We start from the raw sequence: 22,636 nt of genomic DNA, 5'->3' as shown, positions 1-22,636 counted from the left end.
GTGGCATAGTGGCTAGAGTGTCAAGCCTGGAGTTAGGAAGGCTCATCTTCCCGAGTTCAAATCTGACCTCAAAAACTAACCAGCTGTGTGACTCTGTTTGCCTCAGTTTTCTCATCTGTAAAATGAGCTAGAGAAGAAAACAGCAAACTATGCCAGTGTCTTTGCCAAGAAAACCCCATATCGGGTCACAAAGGGTCAGACATGACTGAAAAACAACTCAGTAACAACATGCTAAGTACCTGAGGCAGGTATATACAAAGTGCTAAGACAACCTGACAGCAAGAGAGAGATTACCTACTAGGGGTGAGAGGGATTTGAGAAATCCTCCAGTGCTTCACAAGATCTGAGGCCATTCAGTTCAACCTCCTCATTTTATAGAAAACGATACTGTGGCCTATACAGGTTAACCGATTTGCCCAAGATCATACAGAAAATAGACATCAAAATTGGATTTTGAACTTAGGAATTTCTGACTCCAGAGCCAGGGCATTTCATAGAAGAGGTAACATCTAAGCTCACCCTTTAACTAAAGGAAGGAGTTCACCAGCTAAAATATGAAAGGACAGTGCATTATAGACATGGGGATAGTATACAGGCATGGCAGTAGGGAAAAGCACTTGGAAAATTTGGGGAAGCATTATGTAGGTCAGTTTCACTAGAATGTATGTGGAGTGATATTCTTTGGTAACACTATTCCAAATATTCCAAATTTAAATGAAAATAACCTTCAGTTAAAAAGGAATGCCACAATTTAAATGCAATATTTGTGCTGAATTAAAATCTCTAGTGTTTTAAAATTAACTCCACAACAGCAATATTCTTTCAGGAATACATTGTGTAAAATCATCAAAAGCTCTTATTTTATACTGGCAAAATATAGGGAACTGATTAAAGTTATCATAAACATTCATTTTCAAGGTTTCATTTCTCTATTATTATTTCCATGTAGATGAACCTTCTCTTACCAGAAAATTTACTAAGAGTGAGTAAAGTAAGCTCGCATTTACTTATAAGACTTTCAAAGTGCTTTAATACTGTGGAGAAGATGGATGTGTGTATGGATGTCCCTGTCCATCAACTGGGGAACGGATAAACAAGTTACGATATATAAATGTGACGAAATACCACTGTACTGTAAGAAATAATGAAGGGGGTGGTTTTTAGAAAAACCTAAGAAGACTTTAATGAACTGATACAAAATGAAGTGAGCAGAATCAGAAGAATAATTTATACAATAACTTCAGTATTGTCAAGATAAGCAACTTTGAAAGAACTATGATCAACAATGGATGCAGTCACAGTTCCCAAGGACTCATGATGAAATATGCTGCCCATCTCCAGACAGGTGAGGAACTCAAGAGTGCAGACTAAAGTTTATTTATTTATTTTTTGGATATGGTTAATGTGGGAATTTGTTGTACTTGACTATGCATATTTATGAAAGGTTTTATTTTTCTTGTTTTCTCAATTTGGTGGTGGTGGTAGAGAGATGGGAGAGAATTTGGAACTGAAAATAAAATAAAATTGAACTAAAAAATATAATCCAATTCAACAAGTATTTAAGCAGCACCTACTATGTGCCAAACTAGGTACTAAAGATACAAACAGAAGAACAAAGAAGTCCCTGCCCTCAGTGAACCTACATTCTACTAAAAGGTAATACTACGAACCTGGGTAAGTAGATAAAGAACATATACAAATGAAACACAAAATTATTTGAGTGGTAGGGGCAGAGGAAAGCACTAACAATTGAAGGGACCTGGAAAGGTCTCACATAGGTGGTAGCAAAAGAACTGACTTTGGAAGGGAGCCTAGGATTTTAAGAGATGAAGATGAGAAAGGATGGTATCCCAGGAATGGGGGAGATAGCCTGTGCAAAGGCAGGGAACTGGATAATGAAATGCTGTCTATAGTGTACGGTTTGGATGGACTGTGGAGTGTGTAAAGAAGAGTAATATGAAATCAGTCTGGAAAGGCAGCTTGGAGCCAGACAGTGAATGGCTTTAAATTCCAAACAGAGGAGTTTGTGTTTTATCTTACAGCTAAGAGAAAGCCACTGAAACTTCTTGAGCCAGAGTTGTACGATCAGAACTGGGCTTAAAGATCACCAGCTCTGCAGCTGTGACTAGACTAGAGTGGGGACAGAACAAACAAAAGGCTGTTCTAACTGTCCAGGAGAGAAGTGATGAAACAAGGGTGGCTGTGGTGTGACTAGAGAAAAGGTAGAAACAAATAGCAGGGAACTGATGATGTGGAATTAGAGTGTAGGAGAGAGATGAAGGCTGGATAAGTAGCTCTGGGAGTCAGAAGGCAGGCAGATTTAGAGATGGAAGGGACCTTACCTTCAAGGTCATCTAGTCCAACTCCCTCATTTTAAGATGAGGCAACTGAGAGATTAAGGGACTTGCTCAAGGTCACACATGGAATAAGTAGCAGAGCGAGGATTTGAACGCAGGTTCTAACTCCACATCCAGCACTTTCTCCACTGCACCAAGCTGTGTAGTCTGCACAGAGATGATAATTGAACCCATGTGAGCTGATAGTTTCACTGACAGAGGTTACATAGGTGAAGAGTGCATAGGACAGACATTAGGAACACACCCACACATAGGGGCCGGGGGAAATGGATGACAATCTCACAAAGACTGAGAGGATTATCTCATTTGCCCCTCAAAACAATCTTATGAAATTGTTTATATTATTATCTCTATTTTAAAGTTGAGGAAACTCAGACTCAGAAAAATTAAGCCACACAGTTATTAATTATTGGGGGTGGGATTTGAACCCAGGCCTCCAAGTCTGGCCCTCTATCTACTAGGCAATACTGCCTCACAAGGGATTTAGTCAAGATTTAACAGTCCATATATGGATAGATTCAATTCTAAATTGCAGTACTAGATACTATTGTGTTTCTTTTAACTATTAAGTACAAAAAGGAATTTGTTGATTCATCATCAATTTGACTATAATAAAAGGAAGCAGTATCTCCAATAACTGAAAATACTTGGCTTTGGAACATGAGGTATTCAGAATACATCAAATGATATAAATGCATAATGTGAAGACCTTTCTCAGTAGTAGATGGGAAACTGTTTTAGCTTCTCTAGAATCTACTCCCCATTTTATCATGTGGGTGTGAAAGCATCACCTCTCCAATGAATGTAAAACCTCAGCCTAAGCAGAAATTCTTTGCTTATTCTTCCTTTCATAAGCCTGGTTTGTAGGAATAAGCATAAAAAGAGATCCTGACAATGCCAGTATCAGGCTGGGCCTAGGGAGCCACCCCCCATCTCTTCCAGGTCCCCCACATCAGAAAGTCTCACTTTCATTTACAAGTCAGTGCCTTGTGTGTCATTCCTACTACCATTTCTTTTAGCTTTGTGTTTCTTGCCCCTCTTTCTTCAGAAGAAATTAAGTAATGAAGACCTTTCTGCCCCTACGGATCTGGGAAGGCATTTTCTCTAAAGAGAGTCCACAGTAGGAAGAAAGAAACAGAAAGAAAGAGATAAAGGGGGAAAAAAAGACAGAAATATCATTAGAAAAACAGAAAAAAAACTTCAAAAGGGGACAAGAATAGGGTAATTATGTTATTATCTTGTTAAATTTATTACTATTTGTTCCATGGAACAAAGTTCCTGGTTTCACATATGATGTTCTTTATTCTTCTTTGTATGTTCTTAAGTTTGTATTTAGAATGATTAAGGGGGCAGCTAGGCGGTGCACTGGATAGAGCACCGGCCCTGAAGTCAGGAGGACCTGAGTTCAAATCCAGCCTCAGACCAAACACTTGACACTTACTAGCTGTGTGACCCTGGGCAAGTCACTTAACCCCAACTGCCTAAAAATAAAAAAAAAATAAAAAAAAAATAGAATGATTAAGTTTATAGTAAAAAAGAAAATATTAAAAAAATTTCCTAAGAGACTTCCTTATCATATGATCTCTGTGCTCTGGCAACCTAGAAGTTATCTTGCCTTGCCTCTTCTTTTTCCTCATTTATAAAATAAGGAAAATGGTATTTTGATTAGTCAATTTTAAATTCTACCACTTGGGTCTTTCTGATGAGCTCAGGCCTTATCAGAAAGAATAGCCCCTTTTATGTCCATCCCTGTAGGTCTCCTCATCTGATGACTGAAGCCCAGGGAGGCTTTTTGGCTTCACGTGGCCTGTTTCCCATATTCAATTCCTTTCTCATTTTAAGCATGTGTACTATTATAGCCCTGTCCTAGCTCCCCACTCAAACGACAAACCAAGTGGACACACATGGGTGTACCCCCACTCACCCACCCACTCCTAGGACACACACATATACACACTTGCTACCTCCCCCTCCCATAGACATAGCCATTTGACCAGCAAATCAATGAACATAGGACACTTTTCACATCCTTTGCCTTTAGCTCTAATCACCCGTTACACCAAGGCAATGAATTAATGCTTGAGCTCCCTGGCCCCAAGGGAAAAGAGAGAAAAGGGAGATCTTATAGAGTACAACTTTAAAAAAAAAACACAAATATAAAAACGCTCTGATTATAAAGAGGAATGTATGTAGCAGTACCAACATATTTTCACTACTCCTAATGTCCGAATTGATCATAGTTTATAGAACCAAAGGCAATAAAAAGCATTCTCCATTCCTACCCTCAAGTTCAAAATAATACTGGCACTGCCACAACCAACACCCACACAGAAGAGTGAATAGTGACAATATTCTAAGATAAATATTTTAATATTACTTATGACATAGCATCAAAAGGAAGCTATGCTCTGACAACTTTAAACTACGAAAGTCCAGAGACAGGAATTTTTGCCTCCAATTTGATAATCAGAGAACCTGGATTCAAATTTCATTTCTATCACCAATATGTGACCTTGAAGTCACTTAATATTTGCATCTCAGTTTTCCCAAGTAAGATGATAACTTGTTCTTACTTATCTATTAGATTGTAAGCTCCTTGAGGACAGGGGTTCTTTTTGCTTTTTTTTTTTATCCCAAGCATCTAGCAGAGTGCCTAGACCATAGCAGACAGTTAATAAATGACTTACATGGACATTATGCAGTCAAATTTGATGACACTGGTGAAAATACTAAAAGCACTTTAAGATGGGTACTAGAAAACTATATTAAAATTATGTTTGAGGGGCAGCTAGGTGGTGCAGTGGATAGAGCTTTGGTCTTGGAGTCAGGAGGCCCTGAGTTCAGATCGGGACTCAGACACTTGACACTAGCTGTTTGACCCTGGACAAGTCACTTAACCCGAAATGCCTCCCCTCCCCCCCAAATAAAAAAAATTGTTTGAAATACATAATTCTCTGGGTAAGAGGGTTCTTAATACTCTAAAGCAGAAAATTCAAGAAAAACTGACTGTTAATTTCAGACTAAACAACAGTGCTAGCATTGTCTAGTGAAAAGAGCCCTGAATTTAGAGTGAGAAGCCCTGGGCTTATCTCCGAAATTTGCTATGCTAGCAAGGCCAAAGCCAAGTCACCAGAGCTCTCTGGACTTGACAGCCTCATCTGTAAAATGTGGGATTTTTAGATCAGATGACCATGGCTAATAAGTGAAGTTTTAGTTTTATAAATTCCTAGTCACCTTTTGTATATACAATAGTTGGTATCTAGCAAAAACTGTTAATGTTCTTTGAGAGTCTAAAGGTCAAGTCACATAGGAGAATGACGTAAGTGAAAGAGCACCTGACTGAGAGGGAGGGGGCCCACGTTCAAGCTCTTTACATCTCTGGGTTGAGGTTCTTCCTCTGAAAAATGAAGGGGGTTCTAGCTTGATGCTTCCTTCTGGCTCATATTCTTGGAGACTATGGCCTATGTTAAGCACTATCAGAGGCACAAGGAAGTATATCATACTTTTTGACTCTAATAAACTTATACAACCTTGGGGGGGAAGAGGAGGAAGATAAGATACAAGGCACACAAAGAAGCAACTAGCAAAGCAATGCCTGCCATACTGTGGGCATCTGGAAGGAAGAATGAGTCAGCATTAGAGGGGCAGGGAGGGGCTGGAAGGCACAGATGAGAAAAGACAAGAGGGAAGAGCTGAGGAAGCAGGAGGTGTTAAGTGGTTGGAAGCTGGATTTCTTTAGAGTTTTTCCCATATGAGGCAAACTGGCAGAAGTCTCCTACTAATGGATCAAAAAATAAATAGGTATTATTTGTTATCACTGCTGCTTAAGAAGGAGCTTCAGAGAATGAAAGATATGAAATGTGAATAGGTAGTTAAGAAGTTTCTGGGGAAAGGGATTTAGATTTCTAGGGCAGGGCTTGACATGCTGGTGTGACAAGGTTTTTCACAGATGTCAAGGTAAAGAGTCCATTAAAAGACCAGAAAGAGCATTATTGCGTAAAGGTTTAGGATTCTGAGCAGGAGGGTCTTGAAAAGAAAGGGAAATGAATGACAAAGCATTTATTAGGTGCTTACTATGTGTCAAACATTATGTTAAATACTAGGGATACAAATACCAGAAGAGCCAGACAGTCCATATCCATATAAAGGGGAGCGAGGAACAAGGGGAAGATAAGTGAGTAGCAGCTTTGTTTAGAAATGGCTGAAAAAGTGATCCCGAGGCCTGGTTCCTGGGAAGATAAGGTGAAAGCTCACTTTCCAGAGCTTAGGGTGAGCTAAAAAAGAAAAAAAAAGTGCCTTTCAGGCAATATTTGGGGCAGCTAGGTGGTGAAGTAGATAGAGCACTGGCCCTGAAGTCAGGAGGACTTGAGTTCAAATACAGGCTCAGACACATAACACTTACTAGCTGTGTGACCCTGGGCAAGTCACTTAACCCCACTGCTGAGCAAAAAAAGAAAAAAAAAGTGCCTTTCAGAGCTTAGGGTGGCACCAGGAATAGAGTCAAAAGTTCTTGGGGATGAAGGGGAAAAGAACAATGGCTGGAGTGAAGGAGTGGAGGCCTGTGTCCCCCCCCCCCCCAAGAGATGGAGAGAAAACTGTCCACACAGACTCTTTAGATACCAAGGTAAAAGATTGTACCTTAAGAATAAGAGTAAAGAGGCTGAGAAATTCATAGGAAGAGGGACAGTAAGAACTTATGGTCACACAGCAGAGGAACAAAATAGATTTGAAATTGTAACACAAGGAGGTAGATTTGAACTATATAATCCATCAACAAGCATTTTTTAAGAGCTTACTATGTGCCAGTCTTATATCTATTACTTACTCCCTTTCACAGACTCATTTGTCTAGCAAAACTACCCTTTCTGACGTTTCCTGGAAGCAGGCACTCAATTGGTCTGAAATGTACTCCCTCCTCATCTCTGTCCCAGAATCCCTACTTCTCTTAAAACCCTTCCTCCCTCTCCACCCCATTGCCATGTATTTGTTTTGTATATACTTATGTACGAGTTGTCTCCCAACAGAATGTTGAGGGCAATTTCATTTTTGCTTTTGTGCCCTTGGTGTTTGGTAGATAATATGTATTTATTAAATGCCATTTAGGTAAATGCTTATTTACCTAAATGCCTAGCTGATGGCAGCTAGGTAGCAGCAATGGATAAGAGCACTGAACCTGGAGTCGGAAAGACCTGAGTTCAAATCCAGCCTCACACACTGTGTGATCCTGGGTAAATCACTTATCCTGTCTTCTTCAGTTTTTTCAACTGTAAAAGAGTGATCATAAAAGCACCTAATTCAAAGGGTGGGTGTGAAGATCAAATGAAATCTTTGTAAACTACTTAGCACAGTACTTAACGTAGTAGGCACTTAATAAATGCTTATTCTTCACTCTCCTGCCCTGCCAAAGTAATTTCTAAATAACTGGACCCAAAGAATGGTAATTTGAAACCAAGTCATATGATAATGAGTTGAAGAACTGGGGATGTTTAATTCTGAGGTAAGAAGTAGGGAAGACACAAAAATCTGCCATCTAAGAGTTGACAGGTTGAATGACAGCAGGATTTTCTTGATTGGCTCTGAAGGGCAGAACTAGAAGCAGTGTGTGGATACTTCAAGAGATGCAAAATTCAGGTTATAAGAAGGAAAAGCTCAACATTTTAGGCAGTTCAACTGTACAATGACCTGATTTTTAAGATAGCAGGCTCCCCATCTTGGAGGTCTTTCAAGGAGCACCCGGATTACCTGTTGTCAGAGATGTTATAGAATGGATTCCAGCTCATTGTATGGGTTGTATTAGACGACCTGAGGTCCCTTCTAACTTAGATCCCAGGAATACCACTAGCTTGCCTTTATACAGCCCTTTAAGTTCTGTAAAGCACTTCACATACATGGATTCATTTGAGTCTCATACCTATAACTGTGAGGTCAATGGTACTTTAATCCCCATTTTACAGATGAAGAAATCGTTTCAGAGAAGTTAAGTGACTTGACTAGGGTGACCTAGCTGAAGTAGAATTTAAACTCCAACTTCACAATTCTAGCCACATTTTTAGAGCAAAGTTTAGATTACAGTGAAATCAGAGCTAAATTATTAATGCTAGAGCATAAAATTATAGAACTCAGGAGTTAGAAGGGACATTAGGGAACATCTAGTCAATACCTTTATTTTTACATACAATTCAAGGCATACAGCTAGTTAGCTACAGAGCTGAGAATAGAATCCAGGTCTCTAGACCAGTGTTCCTCCTACTGACCAGTCTGTTCCTGCCCAAACTGAGTTTTACTTTATTTCTGAAACTTGTACATAGATTTTCATTTTACTGTTTCTCAGTTCTTGTGGGTTCCAGCACATAAGGCAAAAATTTCTAAATTTAAAAAAAAAAAAGAAAAAAGAAAGGAAATTCTTAGAAGTTTATTCCAGTCATATATTGAAGTGATAATTAGTAATTCTTGCAATTGGGCTTTTGGTAAGTAAGCCAGGGAGTAAGGGAAGTAGAGGGGTATTTGTGTATTTTTTAATCTTCCTTTTATTGTTACAAAGCTTTCCAGTTACAGCAACAAGTTAAACTGTTTTGTGTCATTGTCAGATTTTAATTCTTGTGATTAATATAAATTTTTCTGAATTTTCTTGAAGTAACGCTCTAAATTTTAAATAAAAATACCAAATTTCAAAAGCTAATCAAATATTTTATAGTTAAGAAAGTTGTGGAACCAATATTCCAATTATACTGATCTGCTACCTGTAAGAATTTTGTTGCTTCCTCCACTGAGGAATGCCTTTCAATTGCCAAGGACACCCAAGAATAATTGTGCACTCCCCCCCCCCCCCCCCCCCCCCCCCCCCCGGGGAGCACCCCCCTCCCCCCCCACCACTACTTTCTCTTGGACACAGCCGAAAGTAGCCCAGGACCCCGGGGCCAAAAGTTAAAGGGGAAGGGGGCCCCCCCCCCCCCCCAACTTCAGTCCAGGGCACTTTGTGAGGAACAGACCTGGCAACTGTTCCAGCCCCTGCCTACTGAGCAACCATAGTTATTAAAAGCCCCCAAAGGAAGGTTTCAACATCAAAGTCCTTGGCACTAATGAAATTTCTATCAATGGCAATAATGCTAAAGATACACTCCCATCTGTTTTGCCACTCCCCTATTAAGATCCCTGTGCTACTGCATCTGATCTGCAGTAGAAATGTCCCTTCTATGTTGTCTTCTCCATTATATTACATGGAACTGTTTCCCTCTAAACTAAAGCTGGTATTAGCTTTAAACTAACATAATACGTAGTTTTAAAATCATTAAGAAATGAAGACCACAGCTTGTGAATTTTCTAGATGAAACCGAAGGGGCAGAAACAATTAAATACTCGCTAAAGCTATGGTCAATATATAAGACAAGCATGAGAGAAAAACACAAGTGAAGCAGGACTTCCTGAACTATGTATCAAACCAGTTTTTTTTTTTGTCTAGTAAGTCAATTATCTTAAGTTCTCACAGTTCATCTTAAAAGCAAAGCAGGAAAACAACCTAGAACTCAACATTACTTAAAACTTTAGGGATATTTTAAGGTACGAAAATTCCAAACTAGAAGTTTTCATAGAAATGTCTCCCAACAAGATATTAACAAACTAATATCTCACATGTACATGCTCAGATTTCTTCCACACTTTCAAATTGGGAAGAGAAAATCTACTGAAGCATTTCTACATAGCAGCTACCACCCCTACTTTGGGTGAAATGATTTGACTTCAGAGATAGCACTGTTCACTAAGTCAGAGAAAATTCTTATATGAAAAACAACAAATTAGAGCTCTTTAGACTGAATTCATATATAAAACAGTAAATACTCTACCTTGCTTCTTGGAAGATCATTAAAAGCAGTTCTGTAAATACCCTAACTTACTATGAAGAACATTAAAGGTTGTTCTGCAAATATTCTAGCTTGCTGTGAAGATCATTAAAAGTCGTTTTGCAAATAGTAAAATGTTGGGAGAAAGTGTTTGGGGTGGGGGGAAAGATTTTAAAAACTTGTATTCTTACTCTTACTCTGAAGAACCTGGGCAGAGCCACATTAGAAAGCAGATTAGTTAGTTTCTTCTAAGGAGGATTGGCTTCTATGGACGGCAGTTTTTTGGTCCAGTCAGTCCCCTACCTGTGAATAGGATGGATTCCTTAGAGAGCAAAGAGATTAAGAAAAATGACTTAGGCAACAATAACTTGTGTTTTGTGGGTGAAAAATGGGGAGGAAGTAAGATCTGGGAGACAACACCTCAGAAGAGGATTGCAAGTATCTCCTGAGGCTTGTATGTTTCCCACAAAAAAATCCTCCCTTGAGAAGCCTGGAACCCAAGGGACCCAGTAAAGTTTTCCGTTAACCATATCTGCTTGCTTTTCACGTTCTCTTTCTCTTAAGAATCTAGTGCCTTCTCTGTGAGATTATTTTCAACTGATCTTGTATTTATCACGTTTACACACTGCTCTTTGCGTGCTGTTTTCTTCCTTAGACTATCAGCTCCTTGAAAGCTACAATTGCTTTTTGGCTTTCTTTATTCCCAGTGCTTATCACAGGACCTGGCACACAGTAGGTTCTTAACAAATGTTTTAGTAACTGACTGATTTTTCCACCCACTCCCCACTCCACTCCCCCCCCCCGCCCGTTAATTCACGCCAACTCAGTGTTATCTAGGTCAGCCGGGGTCGGGATGAGGACATGCGTGAAACCTAAGGCTTGACAAACCCCAGGAAGAAGCCTGGTCTACCCCACACACCCCCTCCTCAGCCCCCTCCTCTCCCCCCCCCCCCCTCTTCCCAGACGCCTCGGGCAACACCCGGAGGTGGGAGATGCCCTGGTTCCCACGCCGCACCCCGCCCCCTTGATATGTTTCCACCACCACGTGCGGGCCGTCCCGCAGCCCCGGATGATGGGGACGGGGGGGTGGGGGCGGAGATGGCTTCCAGGCTGCGGCCGGGCAGAGAGCTTGGTCTCGGCCAAGGCCACCCCCAGCCAAGCGCAGCCGCAGACTCAAACTTTTCCCAAGCTGTTTCTTCCTGGGGAAAGGGGCGGCTCCGGGGAGCCGTTAACGGCCCTCAGGGCAGGTGAGCGGAGAGCCAAGGGGGCGGGGGCCCCGTCGGGGGGCCTGCTGCGCTCCGCCGCGCACCCAACCCCGTCCGCTTCCACACAAAGCCGCCGCCGCGTTCCGCTCTCACCAGATCCTTTGTGTTTTCCATCAGGGCCTCATGGGCTAGAGGCGGGCTGTGCTCCCCAGGTCCGCCGAGCCCCCTCCCCGCGGCGGGGGCCGGCGCCTCTCCCCGGGGCAGCAGTTGCAGGAGGGTTCCCGCCTCAGCCCAGACTCGTCGTGGCGGCTCCAGTGACCCCCAAGACTTTACCCCTACCTCTTTTAACTCGGGTGGCCCCAAGATATCAACAACATTAACATAGCCCTCCCTGCCCAGCGCGCCTGCGCCGTGACCCGTGGCCCGATTGGCCCACTTCCCCCTTGCCCTCCCTCCCTTCCTGTACTAGACCCTAGACAGGCCCCGTACTCTCCCGGCGCTACCAACCTGGAGGGGGTTGGAGAGTCGCTAAGCTGGGGTTAGGCCGAGCAACCAAATCACGCCGAGCGTTGGGCAGGTGGACATTAAAACACATTTACCCATTTCTTTTTCGTCCAGTTCTCTCTTTTGTGGCTTGGATTCGCAGGGTGCGTCAATCAAAACCATTTCGACATCGTTCCCCCTACATCCGCTGGGATGAGGTCTTACTAAGGGAGTGTCACGTGGGGAGGGGCTCGCGAGGGGAGTGGGAGGTTACGTAGGGAAAGAGTGTTGGGTCACGTGCGAAGGGACTAAGTACACCCCATCAGCCTCCGCGCTGCGGAAATAGAGGCTACGCTGAGCTTGCGTATTAAGGTCTCTCTCTCTCCGAGAGTCCCCGGCTAAGCCATGCCGCCGGATAGGAACGTGTTGTCCAAGCGCGGCCGGGGCTGGAACCGGGGAGGGAGCCTGCGCCGGGGTCGGGGCCGGGGCCGGGGCCGGGGCCGCGGTCGGAGTCGGGAGGTCGCTAAGTCAGCCCACTCGGTCCGGAAAAAGATCTTTCCCCGGCCTGATGGCGGGCCTGGCCCCGGCTCCTCGGTGGATGAGCAGGGGCGGCTCCAGCAACTGCACCGCCTGGCCCTGGGCGCCGACAAGCCGGAGGTGGAGCGGTGCCTGGAGGAGCTGGTGTTCGGCGATGACGCCGTGGACGAGGAGGACCTGTTGCTGGGGCGGCTGCGGGGCCTCGGGGTGAGCGAGCCCCACCGGGGGAGTCAGGGAGGCCGGTCCTCCACCGTGGGGGCGGGGCGGCGTTTGTTGGGGGGGGGACGGAGAGGATGTCCCTGCAGTGGCCACATTTCCCTCCGGTCCCATCCCGATCCCTTGGTGGGCATGATGAACTTCACGCGGCGCTCTTATTCTGCCGCAGCCTCGGGTCACTCCCACCGTGAGCCTTCGATTTCCACACACGTGTTGCCGAAGGAAGCTGGAGAAAATCAGGAAATCTTGCACTCTGGGTCAAACACGAATTTGTTATAAATTCTCACCCCGGTGCTTTCTGGATCAAGGCAATCTTTTTACAGATGCTTAATGGCCTTTCCAAATCTTTTCATCCTTCCTCAAGCCTCCCATGACTCTTCTTCCTCCTCCTCCTACCCTGGAAGTGGAGGACCTTGCCTTGCAGAAAACTTTCTCTTTGTCCCTCTGCCTCATTTCCCATCTCTCGGATGTCTGCTCCTGTTATCTCCTCCTTCATCTTTTTTTCTCTAAGAGGTAGCCCTTGACCAGGCAGCCTCCTCAATTTGCGACCTCAGTTGCCTTCTACTGCATGTTGTCTGTTCTATTATCCCCACTCACTAAGTATCTTCAGTCTTTCCTCATGTAATGTCCTGCTGTTTAGAAAGACCATGTTTCCCTCTTCCTTAAGACTTTCACTTGCTCGAACCATCTCTGCTACCTATATTGCATTCCTAGTTAAACTTGAGAAAGCGGTTTATAATCAGTCTATAATATGTGCTTCCACTTTGTATTCTCTCTTCTCCCCCAAGTCTGGCTTTGAACCTCATTGTTCAGCCGAAACTGCTCTCTCCAAAGTTAGCAATGATCTTTGAATTGCTTAATTTAATCTCTTTCTTAATCCTCCTTGAAGGCTTTGAACCTGCTGATCACCCTCTTCTGGATATTCACTGCTCTCTAGATTTTTTACATTTCTGTCACCTGATTCTCTTCCTACCTGATGCTGTTTAGCACGGTGCCAAGCTCTTAGTTTGTCAAACCCTGCTCTATACTATTTTCACTTGGTGATCTAGTTGCCTTCTCTATAAAGATATTCTCAGATCTATTTATCCAGCACAAACCCTGACCTCCAGTCTCCCATCATTAACTTCCTGTGGGATATCTCCAGCTGGATGTCCTGTAGACATCTCATACTTGAAACAGAATTTACTACCTTTCTTGCAAAATTATTCCCTCTTTCAAATTTTCCGCTTACTGCCAAAGGTACCACTATTTTCCTAATAACTCAGTTTTGCAAACTTGGTGTCATCTTCAACTCGTCCATCCTACCCTAGGTATCCAGTCTGTTGCAAAGTCTAGTCATTTCCACCATCACAGCATAAGTGTTTCCTTCTTGATGGTCACTCAGATGCCACAAGCTCTAATCTCATTTCAGTACCTTACTGGTTGGTCTCCCTACCTCAATCCATTCTCCACTCAATTGCTAAATTGATTTTCCCAGAGAGCAGGTTTAGATTCTTACACTCCATCTCCTTCTCAGTAAATTGCTATGATTCACTATTACATCTTGGATCAAACAAAAAATCCTCTGTTTGACATTTAAAATCCTTCCTTTTCCAGTCTTGCACTTCCCTCCATCTCCTCTAGGACCCAGTGATATAATCTTTGTTGTTTGTTGTTTCTCACACGAGCAACTCCACCTCCTGCCTCTGTTTCACTGGCTGTTCCATGCCTAGAGTATTTTCCCTCAGGCTTCTTGCTGTAGGCCCATGCTTGGTCTCCTCCACCCCCCTGGACTACAGGGCCCCTGTTTTTGCCTTTGCTTGTATTTCTGGAACTTGTTGCATAGTAAGCGCTTAATAAATGCTTAGTGATGGTAAGGATAAGTTAAATTCCACAAGAGTTAATTATGTGACAGCTGCTTGCAAGATAACCATGGGTTGTGAGATATGCCCTCAAAGAGCTTTTATTCTGTTTAGGAGAGGAAATGTGAAGCCCCTATTCCCCTGTATTCATTTTCCATGTTATTATGCGTATATTTGTATATATGTTGTCTTCCCCATTAGAACTTAAGTTCTTTGAGGAATAAATGCTTAATAAATAGATACTTGTGGATTGGTAATTTTCCTCTAGAAAGTAGCATGGTGCAGTGGAAAGAGCACTAGATTGGCAGTCAGGAAACCTGGGGTCAAGCCCAGATAAAAAGTATTTTCTATGTACTTACATAACTGTTGTTTTCCTGAGGTAGAATGTAAGCTCTTTGAGGAGTGGGACTGTTTCATTTTTGTTTTTGTATCCCCAGCAAGTAGCACATAATTTTGCTTTAAAAATGCTTGTTCAGATGAATTCTGCCACTTTTGCTTAAGGCACTTGACAACTGGGCAAGTCATATTTTCTCTTCTGGCTAATGGGAGGGTGAGACTCTAATATTCTGTGATTTTTTTATTAAACTATGATAGATTCTACATGTAATAGGAGTTTGGAAAAAGAGATGTGTGCTTTTGTAGTCTAGAAGAGTGATTTCCAAGTGCAGGCCTAGAGTTATTCCAGGGAGCACCAGGCTTGACCCCAAGGGTAGGTAATCAGCCAGTCAGGGTGGGAAGAGGGGTTGAACCTTGCCTTCCCTCCAGTAGCCAATAGTAGCTTGACTCCAACACAGCTGCAGTATTTCCCTCACCACTCCCCCTTTCTGCTTCTGCCCTTCACTGGGGATCATAATTTAACCTAAGCTAGGCCCCATCAGCTTCTGAAGCTGTATAACCACATATCTCCCTTTATCCCTCTTACTTTTTTTTCTGGGAGAGTGAGTAACATAGGATGGAAAGACATGGATAATTTGCCATTATCTTATCTTTCCTCCCCAAATTATCCTTCTTCTAAGTTTACATCTTCCAGGCTCCCCGATTCTCAACCTCTTCCTTATCCTTGATTCCTCACTGAGTTGAAATTGTTCTCTTCAGTGATACCTTAATTGCCAAACAGTTTTCTCAATCATCATCTTTCTTGATTGTCTAGTAGATTTGATATTATTGAACACCTTTTATTCCTGAATACTTGGTCATTTTTGTATTGTTATAATACTGCTCCCTTGATTCTCCCAATTTTCTGGTCACTCCTCAGTTCCCTTTGTTGGATTATTATCCATATCTTGTTTTCTAATTGAGTGTTCCCCATAGTTCTGTCCTGGATCCTCTTCTCTCTGTATACAGTCTTTCCCATGGGTTCAGTTATCATTTTTATGCTGGTGACTCCCAGATCTGTCCAGCAATAATTTCTTTGCTGAATGCCAGGCCCATTTCAGTAACTGCTTATTAGACATTTTGAACTGTAAGTCCCATGGGCATCTCAAACTCCACATGTCCAAAATAATCCATTTCCTTTCCGCCAAAATCCATCTTCTAAACTTCTCTTTTTATTTTCCCCACTTTTTTTTGTTGTCATCCATCTTCTCAACTTATCTCTCTCTCTTTTTTTTTTGTGATGCAATTGGGGTTGCCCCTAGTCACACAGCTAGTAAGTGTCAAGTATCTGAGGCTGGATTTGAACTCGGGTCCTCCTGACTCCAAGGCCAGATCTGTATCCACTGTGTCACCTAGCTGCCCCTATCTTCTTAACTTCTCATATTCCCTCACTCTGTATAGCCAATCGGTTGTTAAATCTTGCTGTTTCTACCTCCATAAAAACTCTTGAATCTGTTCTCTTTACTCAAAACAGCTTCTATCCTATTTTGGAGCCTTATCACCTCCCTCCTAGACAGTTGCAGTAACCTCCTATTTGATCTTCCTCAAATTTCTTCCCCTCTCCAATCCATCTTCTACACAGATGCTAAAGTGTGGGTCTGAACATGATGTTTCCCTACTCAGTAAACTGTAGTGGCTTCCTATTAACACTAGGATCAAATATTATTTCATCTTTTTTTCTTCCTTATTTAAGTTCTCTTTTAGTCTGAGTTTTATGAGGTACATAGTTATTAGTCCAGTAGTACATGTATAGATTATAAACAAGTTAATACACATAATAGAAATGCATTGCAATTTTTTTTTTTTATTGTCAGGGGTGTTTGATCAAAATGTTTGGTGACCATTGGTCTAGAAGGTTTTCTGGAGGAGGGAGTTCAGAATATCTTGTGGAAGGAAGCACAAGGCGTGGAGGTGGGAGAACAGCAGGTTTGTGGAAAGATCATGGTATATGGTAGGTCCAGTGAGGACTTCAGCCAGAGGGTGGTGGTGGGGTATAGGAGGAAATATAATTGGATAGATAAAATGAGGCCAGATGATGAAATTTCATGAAGACCTGGCAGAGGAGTTTGGAAATTTGTTTTAGGCTCTTAAATTGGCGAAATTGGCATGATTAAATTGGCTGTGATCTTCAGAATCACAGGGCAGAGACTGGCAGCAGGATGTTTGGGAAACCAGTTAAGAGACTAGCACTAAACCTGGCATGAGGTAGTCTAGACTGGTGGCAGTGGAAATAGAGAATAGCCCAGTAGGAAATGTGTTTCCAAGGAAAAAATGGTGAAATTTTATGAAATTTTATGTAGGAGACGTGGTGGAAAGAAGCACAGATGATTAGCTTCTGACTTTAGGAGAATGGTAGAGATGAAGTAGTTGAGAAAGAAAGGAGCTGAAAGTATTACTGTGGAGGGTCCTATGCTCTGAAAGAGATTGGTTCTGAGGAGCTGAGGGAATTCCTTACATGTTCCTACATCATGGAATTGAGGGCAAGTGAGGCTTGTTTCCTTGGTGTGTGTTTTGTGTGATAGATTTCTCCTGAGGGAAGAATTGAGAATTAAAAGGTGTAGAATGAAGTGGGCTCTGATGTGAAATATCCTAAGTAGTTACAAGGCTAGAGAAGTGGTATTGCTGTGGATGTGGAGCAGGAATCATCTGGTCGTATATCTTCTCCAGTATTAGATTGTAAGCCCCTTTAAGGTCTGGGTTTTTCTTTGTGTCTCTTTAAGCACCTAGCACGATTCATGGCACTTAAGCATTTACTGAAATTATTGTATATGAATGTTTTCTATTCTTTAAACCTATCATTTTCCCTGCCTGTGGTTTCTTGTTAGTTTTTGCACTGTGTCTCTTAATTTCTTTAGTTTTTACTCACTTTTTGTTGTTCTTCTGTGTGATCCTTTTCTTTCTGCTTGCCCTTCTCTCCTTGACAGTCCCATTTTTCTTTTCCTGTCCAGTGCCCCCTGCTGGTCTTCTTGAGCCTTTTCATTTTCTGCTGTTTCTTTTAAAACTTCCTGTCACTGACATTCCATCCTTTATCTCATCAGAAGGGGTTGCGCTCAAAGCATTCCACATCCATTGTGTAGAAAGACGGGAAAACTTGATTGTATTTATGGTTTTGGAGAAATTTGGCTCCTGGACCCTTTTTTTTTTTTTTTGCATTTATTTTATGACCCCTTGTTTTATTCTTATTGTATACAAAGCGTTCTTCCCTTAGAGGGGCATAATGGTGTAGTAAATAGAGAGCTGGCCTTGAAGCCAGAAAAACCTGGGTTCTAGTTGCTGGGCAAATTACTTAACATCTCAGGGCTCCATTAAGTTTCCCAGAAGCCTGCATTGATAAATAGTTTCCTTATCAGAACATTACCTATACTGTGGTAGTGAAATGATAGAACCAGTCCCTATCCAGTCTCTGTTCTCTTTCCCTTATTAGATTGTAAGTTTCTTGAAAATAGGGCCATATCTGTCTTTATGTCTCAGTTCCTTAGCTTTTTTTCTAGGAGTTGGGGGTAGAGAGAAGGGCAGGTCATGCTTATTTACTGGATGACATGCATTTATTATGTACTTATATGCCCAGGCATTGTGCCGAGTGCTGGGGACACAAAGGCAAAAAGATAGTCCTTGACCCTTAAGGAACTCAAATTCTAATGTAAATGTATGTACGGTAGAGTAAATGGAAGGTAGTATCTGGGGGAAGAGGCACTAAGAGGCAAGAAGGGAGAATGTGAAAGGTTTCCTGTAGAAAATGGGATTTGAGCTGAGTCTTGGAGGAATCCATTAAATGGAGGTGAGTAGGAAGAGCATTCCAAGCATGGGGAACAGCCAGTGAAAAGGCAGAGTCTGGAGATGGAGGGTCCTGTATGAGGAACAGCAACATCTAGAGTCCAGGGAGGGTAATTAAGTGTAAAAAGACTAAAGAGATTGGAAGAGGCTGGGTTAAGTGACAGCCAGAGAACTTTATGTTTGTTTCTGGAGGTAGTAGGGAGCCACTGGAGTTTATCAAATAGAGGATAACATGGTCAGACCTGTGTACTCTTCTATAACTTAATCTTAGAGCATTTCCTGTGCCACTGAGAAGTGACGTGCTTATCATCACATAAAAGGTATGTGTCAGTTCATAAACTCCATAGAATTATTGGATCATAAATTTACAAATGAGGAAAGTGAGGCCTAGAGAAGTTAAGTGATTTGCCTGAAGCCATAAGATTAGAGTATCACAAACAAGTTTTGAACCCTTGGCCTCTGGCTGCATAGCCAGTGATCTTTCCATTGTACCACGCTGCTTTCCTGACTCCCAAGTCTGGCTTTTTATCAACCTTTCTATGTTGCCTTTCAGAGAAGATGGTATGTAATCAGTGTGGGTTAAATTTATTCTTGTTATGCTTTAGGATGGTGTCCATGAAGACTCTAGTGATTCAGAAGTGGAAAATGAAGCAAGAAATGATACTCCTTCCAAAAAGAAGCCAGCTTGGGTGGATACTGAAGATGAAGATGAAGAAGAGTAAGTTGAGAATATACATTCATTTCTGGAAAGTGAAATTCCTTTGTACACTAGATGAATAAATTGGTATTTGAAATATTAATTTCCCATGGGGTAAAATAGATAATATACTTGTAATTATAATTATCAGATACTTCAGAAAAGTCTTTGTGATTTAATCAGTGAGAGGAATTGTGTGGAATTTAGGACTTTAAACGGTATTATGTTTCAAAAATCAAAGGCAACAAATATGTTGAATTTTTGGATAATGCTGTTCTGTTCCTATAGAATTGACATGACTCATCGATTTCGGAAAAATATGATAAAAAATGCAGGAGAAAAGAAACTCTCCAAAGACAAACTCCAAAGGAGACTTAAAGAAGAGTAAGTATTTTAGTGTGATTTACCTATAACCAGTAATATGTTTTGAAACTGTCAGTCTTTTGATGATAAATGAAAGGTTATTGGCTATGGTAGACCTATTTGAATGGTGTATTTTCCTGTTAGAAATTGTATGTTCTATAGAATCAGTGTTAACAATGCAGAATGTATTGGAATTAGGCAAGACTTGCATTTGAATGCCAGCTGACAAACCATTTGACCTTATACAAGTCAGTTAACCCCACTGAGCCTTACTCATTTTCCTAATTTGGTAAATGGAAACAGTAATACTTATAACACCTACCCTAGTGTTTTTGTAAGCAAGATGCTTTGCAAATCTTAGAGCACTTGGGTAACTGAATTGTTACCCTCAGAGGGCTGGCTCTATACTATGAGTCACAGACTCAATGGTAGGAAAGATTTTTTTTTCTATTGGCCATCGATCCCTAAGAACAATCAAAGTGCATATAAGTAAAAACTAACTTCATTTTAGTTAAAGAGAAATATAAACACGTGTGACTTTTATTTATTTTGTTTATTATTTTGAATATCTAAAAACAGTTAAATAAATGACAATGAGAAGGGAATGTCCTGTATTTTGGCCATCTGCAGTGTCCATTGTAGACTCTAATACTTATGATGAGTGAGTTAAGGGAGATGGCAGGGTAGGATGAAGAAGGGAGAGAGAAGTAAACTATAGGAAGAGAGCAGAGAACTAATTGAGAATTAGATACACTGAGAAACAGTCACACAGAAAGAAAAACTTTCAGGAAGCAATACCATAAATAAATTTTTTTGGGGGGGGGTTAGGCAATGGGGTTAAGTGACTTGCCCAGGGTCACACAGCTAGTGTCAGGTGTCTGAGGCTGGATTTGACCTCAGGTCCTCCTGACTCCAGGGCTGGTGCTCTATCCATTGCACCACCTAGCTGCCCTAATAGAAATTTTATTATACATTGCCTTGCATATCCCCCCCCCCCCCCCCCCCAGCCAGTCAGGGTTAAGTGATTTCCATAGGTTCACATAGCTAGTAAGTGTCTGAGGCCGGATATGCATTAAGGGAGAAAACTCTTCCTGACTCCAGGCCCAGTGCTCTATCCACTGTACCACCTAGCTGCCCCAATAAATGGCTTTTTAGATGATTGCTGTTTATACTTTTATAACTGTAGAAGTAAATCAGGTACTGTTTCTTGATACTTGCCCCTGTGAATCGATGAAGTTATTAGGCTGGAGTTTCCTTCTCTAGCATCATAAAGGGAATGTTTTCCACTTGTTCTGTGGTTTAGAAAGTGGCTCAAGTTGGGTAGAAGAATGACTAGCAAACAGATGTGTTCTGTTTATTACTTGCATTGTGAGGAATGATTTTTTGAATTAACATCTCATTCCTTGATTACCATTACCAAAATACAAAAAGATAGGTTGAGCTTAGGCTATCATGAAAGACCTGTAAAATTCAAACACATTCTACCTTGAGACAGAGGCTCTCACCCTTTTTTGTGTCACAAGCCCGTGGGGCAGTCTGGCGAAATCTGTTGATCCATTCTCAGAATGTTTTTGTTTTTTTTTAAAGAATTTTTTTTGTTTGTTTGTTTTTTGTTTTTAGGCAATTGGGGTTAAATGACTTGCCCGGGGTCACGCAGCTAGTAAGTGTCAAGTGTTTGCTCTGAGGCTGGATTTGAACTCAGGTTCTCCTGACTTCAGGGCTGGTGCTCTATCCACTGTGCCACCTAGTTGCCCCTAAGAATGTTTTTTAAATGCATAAAATAAAATGTATAGGACTGCAAAGAGGACCGTTTATATGGAAATATAGTTAGCAAATTATTAAACAAAACCCCAGGTTGTCTTAATGCAAACAGTGTTTAGATTTAAAAGTAGAAGTGGGAACAGAACCCTGATGGGTTAATTTTCTAAGTGGCAGGTTTTTTTCATAGTGTTGGATATATAGTCTATCATCCTTTAAAAGCTTCTCTGCACTTCAAGTCCTTTCCAGCTTTACATTTGACATAATGCTCTGCAGAGATGTTAATTCCTGCAGTCTTGGATGTTTTGACATGAACTAATAAGGAAAAATAGTAGACTAGTATGCTATTGAACAGTAAAGAATTAATAGGAGGTATATTTCAGAGAGTTCAAGGTTTTTTTTTTTTATATGGTGAGGAAGGAGTGAACTACAGAGGTGTCGTATTTTGGTAGAATAGGAACAAGGAAAGAAGCCATACATCTAGAAATGGCAATGAATTTAGAAATCAGAAACTTCACTTTAAATCCTGGCATTCCTTTTGACTGGCATTGTGATCTTTGGCAGATTGCTTCATCTTTATGGATCCTTTTCCTTTATAAAAAATTAGAGGATTTGACTAGCTAGTTTCTAAGATCACTTTCTAGCTCTAATATGATATGTGCTGGTAGTATTATATGAGATAATATTATATAAAAATAGTAATAAATATATAATAAATATATAAAAATAGTAGCCCTTCTTGTTATAAACTCATGGAATAGTTCACTTCCTATACCCTATTAAGTCCCTGTTATATATGCTAGTAAGTATAAAAAAAAATCAAAGTAATTACCAAGAAAACGTACCTCTTGTTATTCTTTTTAGATTTCAGCATGCAATGGGTGGAACACCTGCCTGGGCAGAGATTAGCAGGAAGAAGATGCAGTCAGAAGGTAACGTTACTTCTGTTGCTTTATTTCCTGGGAATCATATTCATGAAGCCCAGTATTATACTTTAGTCTAAAAAAAAAATGCTCATAGAAGGCACAATGCACTGTTGACTTGGATCGAGCACATAGTCAACTAAACTAGGATTTTTTTTTTGTTGTTTTTTTAATATGAATAACTTTCAAGTGGGTATACCCTCATCTTGTAGTTTTGCATTAGATTTTTCTAAAACCTAAGGGCGAGGAAGACCTGAAATGTAATGGAG

The 22,636-nt window shown here is 41.3% G+C and overlaps 2 protein-coding genes across 11 annotated transcripts in view; one reads left to right on the top strand and one right to left on the bottom strand.

The window, feature by feature from the left end:
* Positions 1-12,102, bottom strand: part of MBTD1 (mbt domain containing 1) — a 77,428-nt gene extending 65,326 nt beyond the window's left edge. For 5 of the 10 annotated variants that reach the window (XM_027870423.1, XM_027870424.1, XM_027870425.1 and 2 more), the window contains exon 1: positions 11,554-11,789. In XM_027870423.1, coding sequence (XP_027726224.1) covers positions 11,554-11,574 — 21 coding nt within the window. In that variant the 5' untranslated portion in view covers positions 11,575-11,789. The other 5 variants (XM_027870428.1, XM_027870427.1, XM_027870430.1 and 2 more) reach the window with 5 other exon arrangements.
* A 131-nt stretch (positions 12,103-12,233) lies between these two features.
* UTP18 (UTP18 small subunit processome component) overlaps positions 12,234-22,636 on the top strand; it is a 47,434-nt gene continuing 37,031 nt past the window's right edge. Inside the window, exons 1-4 of the mRNA XM_027870554.1 lie at positions 12,234-12,627; positions 19,232-19,344; positions 19,612-19,707; positions 22,309-22,376. Coding sequence (XP_027726355.1) covers positions 12,289-12,627; positions 19,232-19,344; positions 19,612-19,707; positions 22,309-22,376 — 616 coding nt within the window. The 5' untranslated portion in view covers positions 12,234-12,288. The remainder of the gene's footprint in view (positions 12,628-19,231; positions 19,345-19,611; positions 19,708-22,308; positions 22,377-22,636) is intronic.

Source organism: Vombatus ursinus, unplaced genomic scaffold (genome assembly GCF_900497805.2).
Source record: "Vombatus ursinus unplaced genomic scaffold, bare-nosed wombat genome assembly UNPS02014797.1, whole genome shotgun sequence".
Lineage (NCBI taxonomy): Eukaryota > Metazoa > Chordata > Mammalia > Diprotodontia > Vombatidae > Vombatus > Vombatus ursinus.
This window is presented reverse-complemented; position numbering and strand designations above follow the sequence as displayed.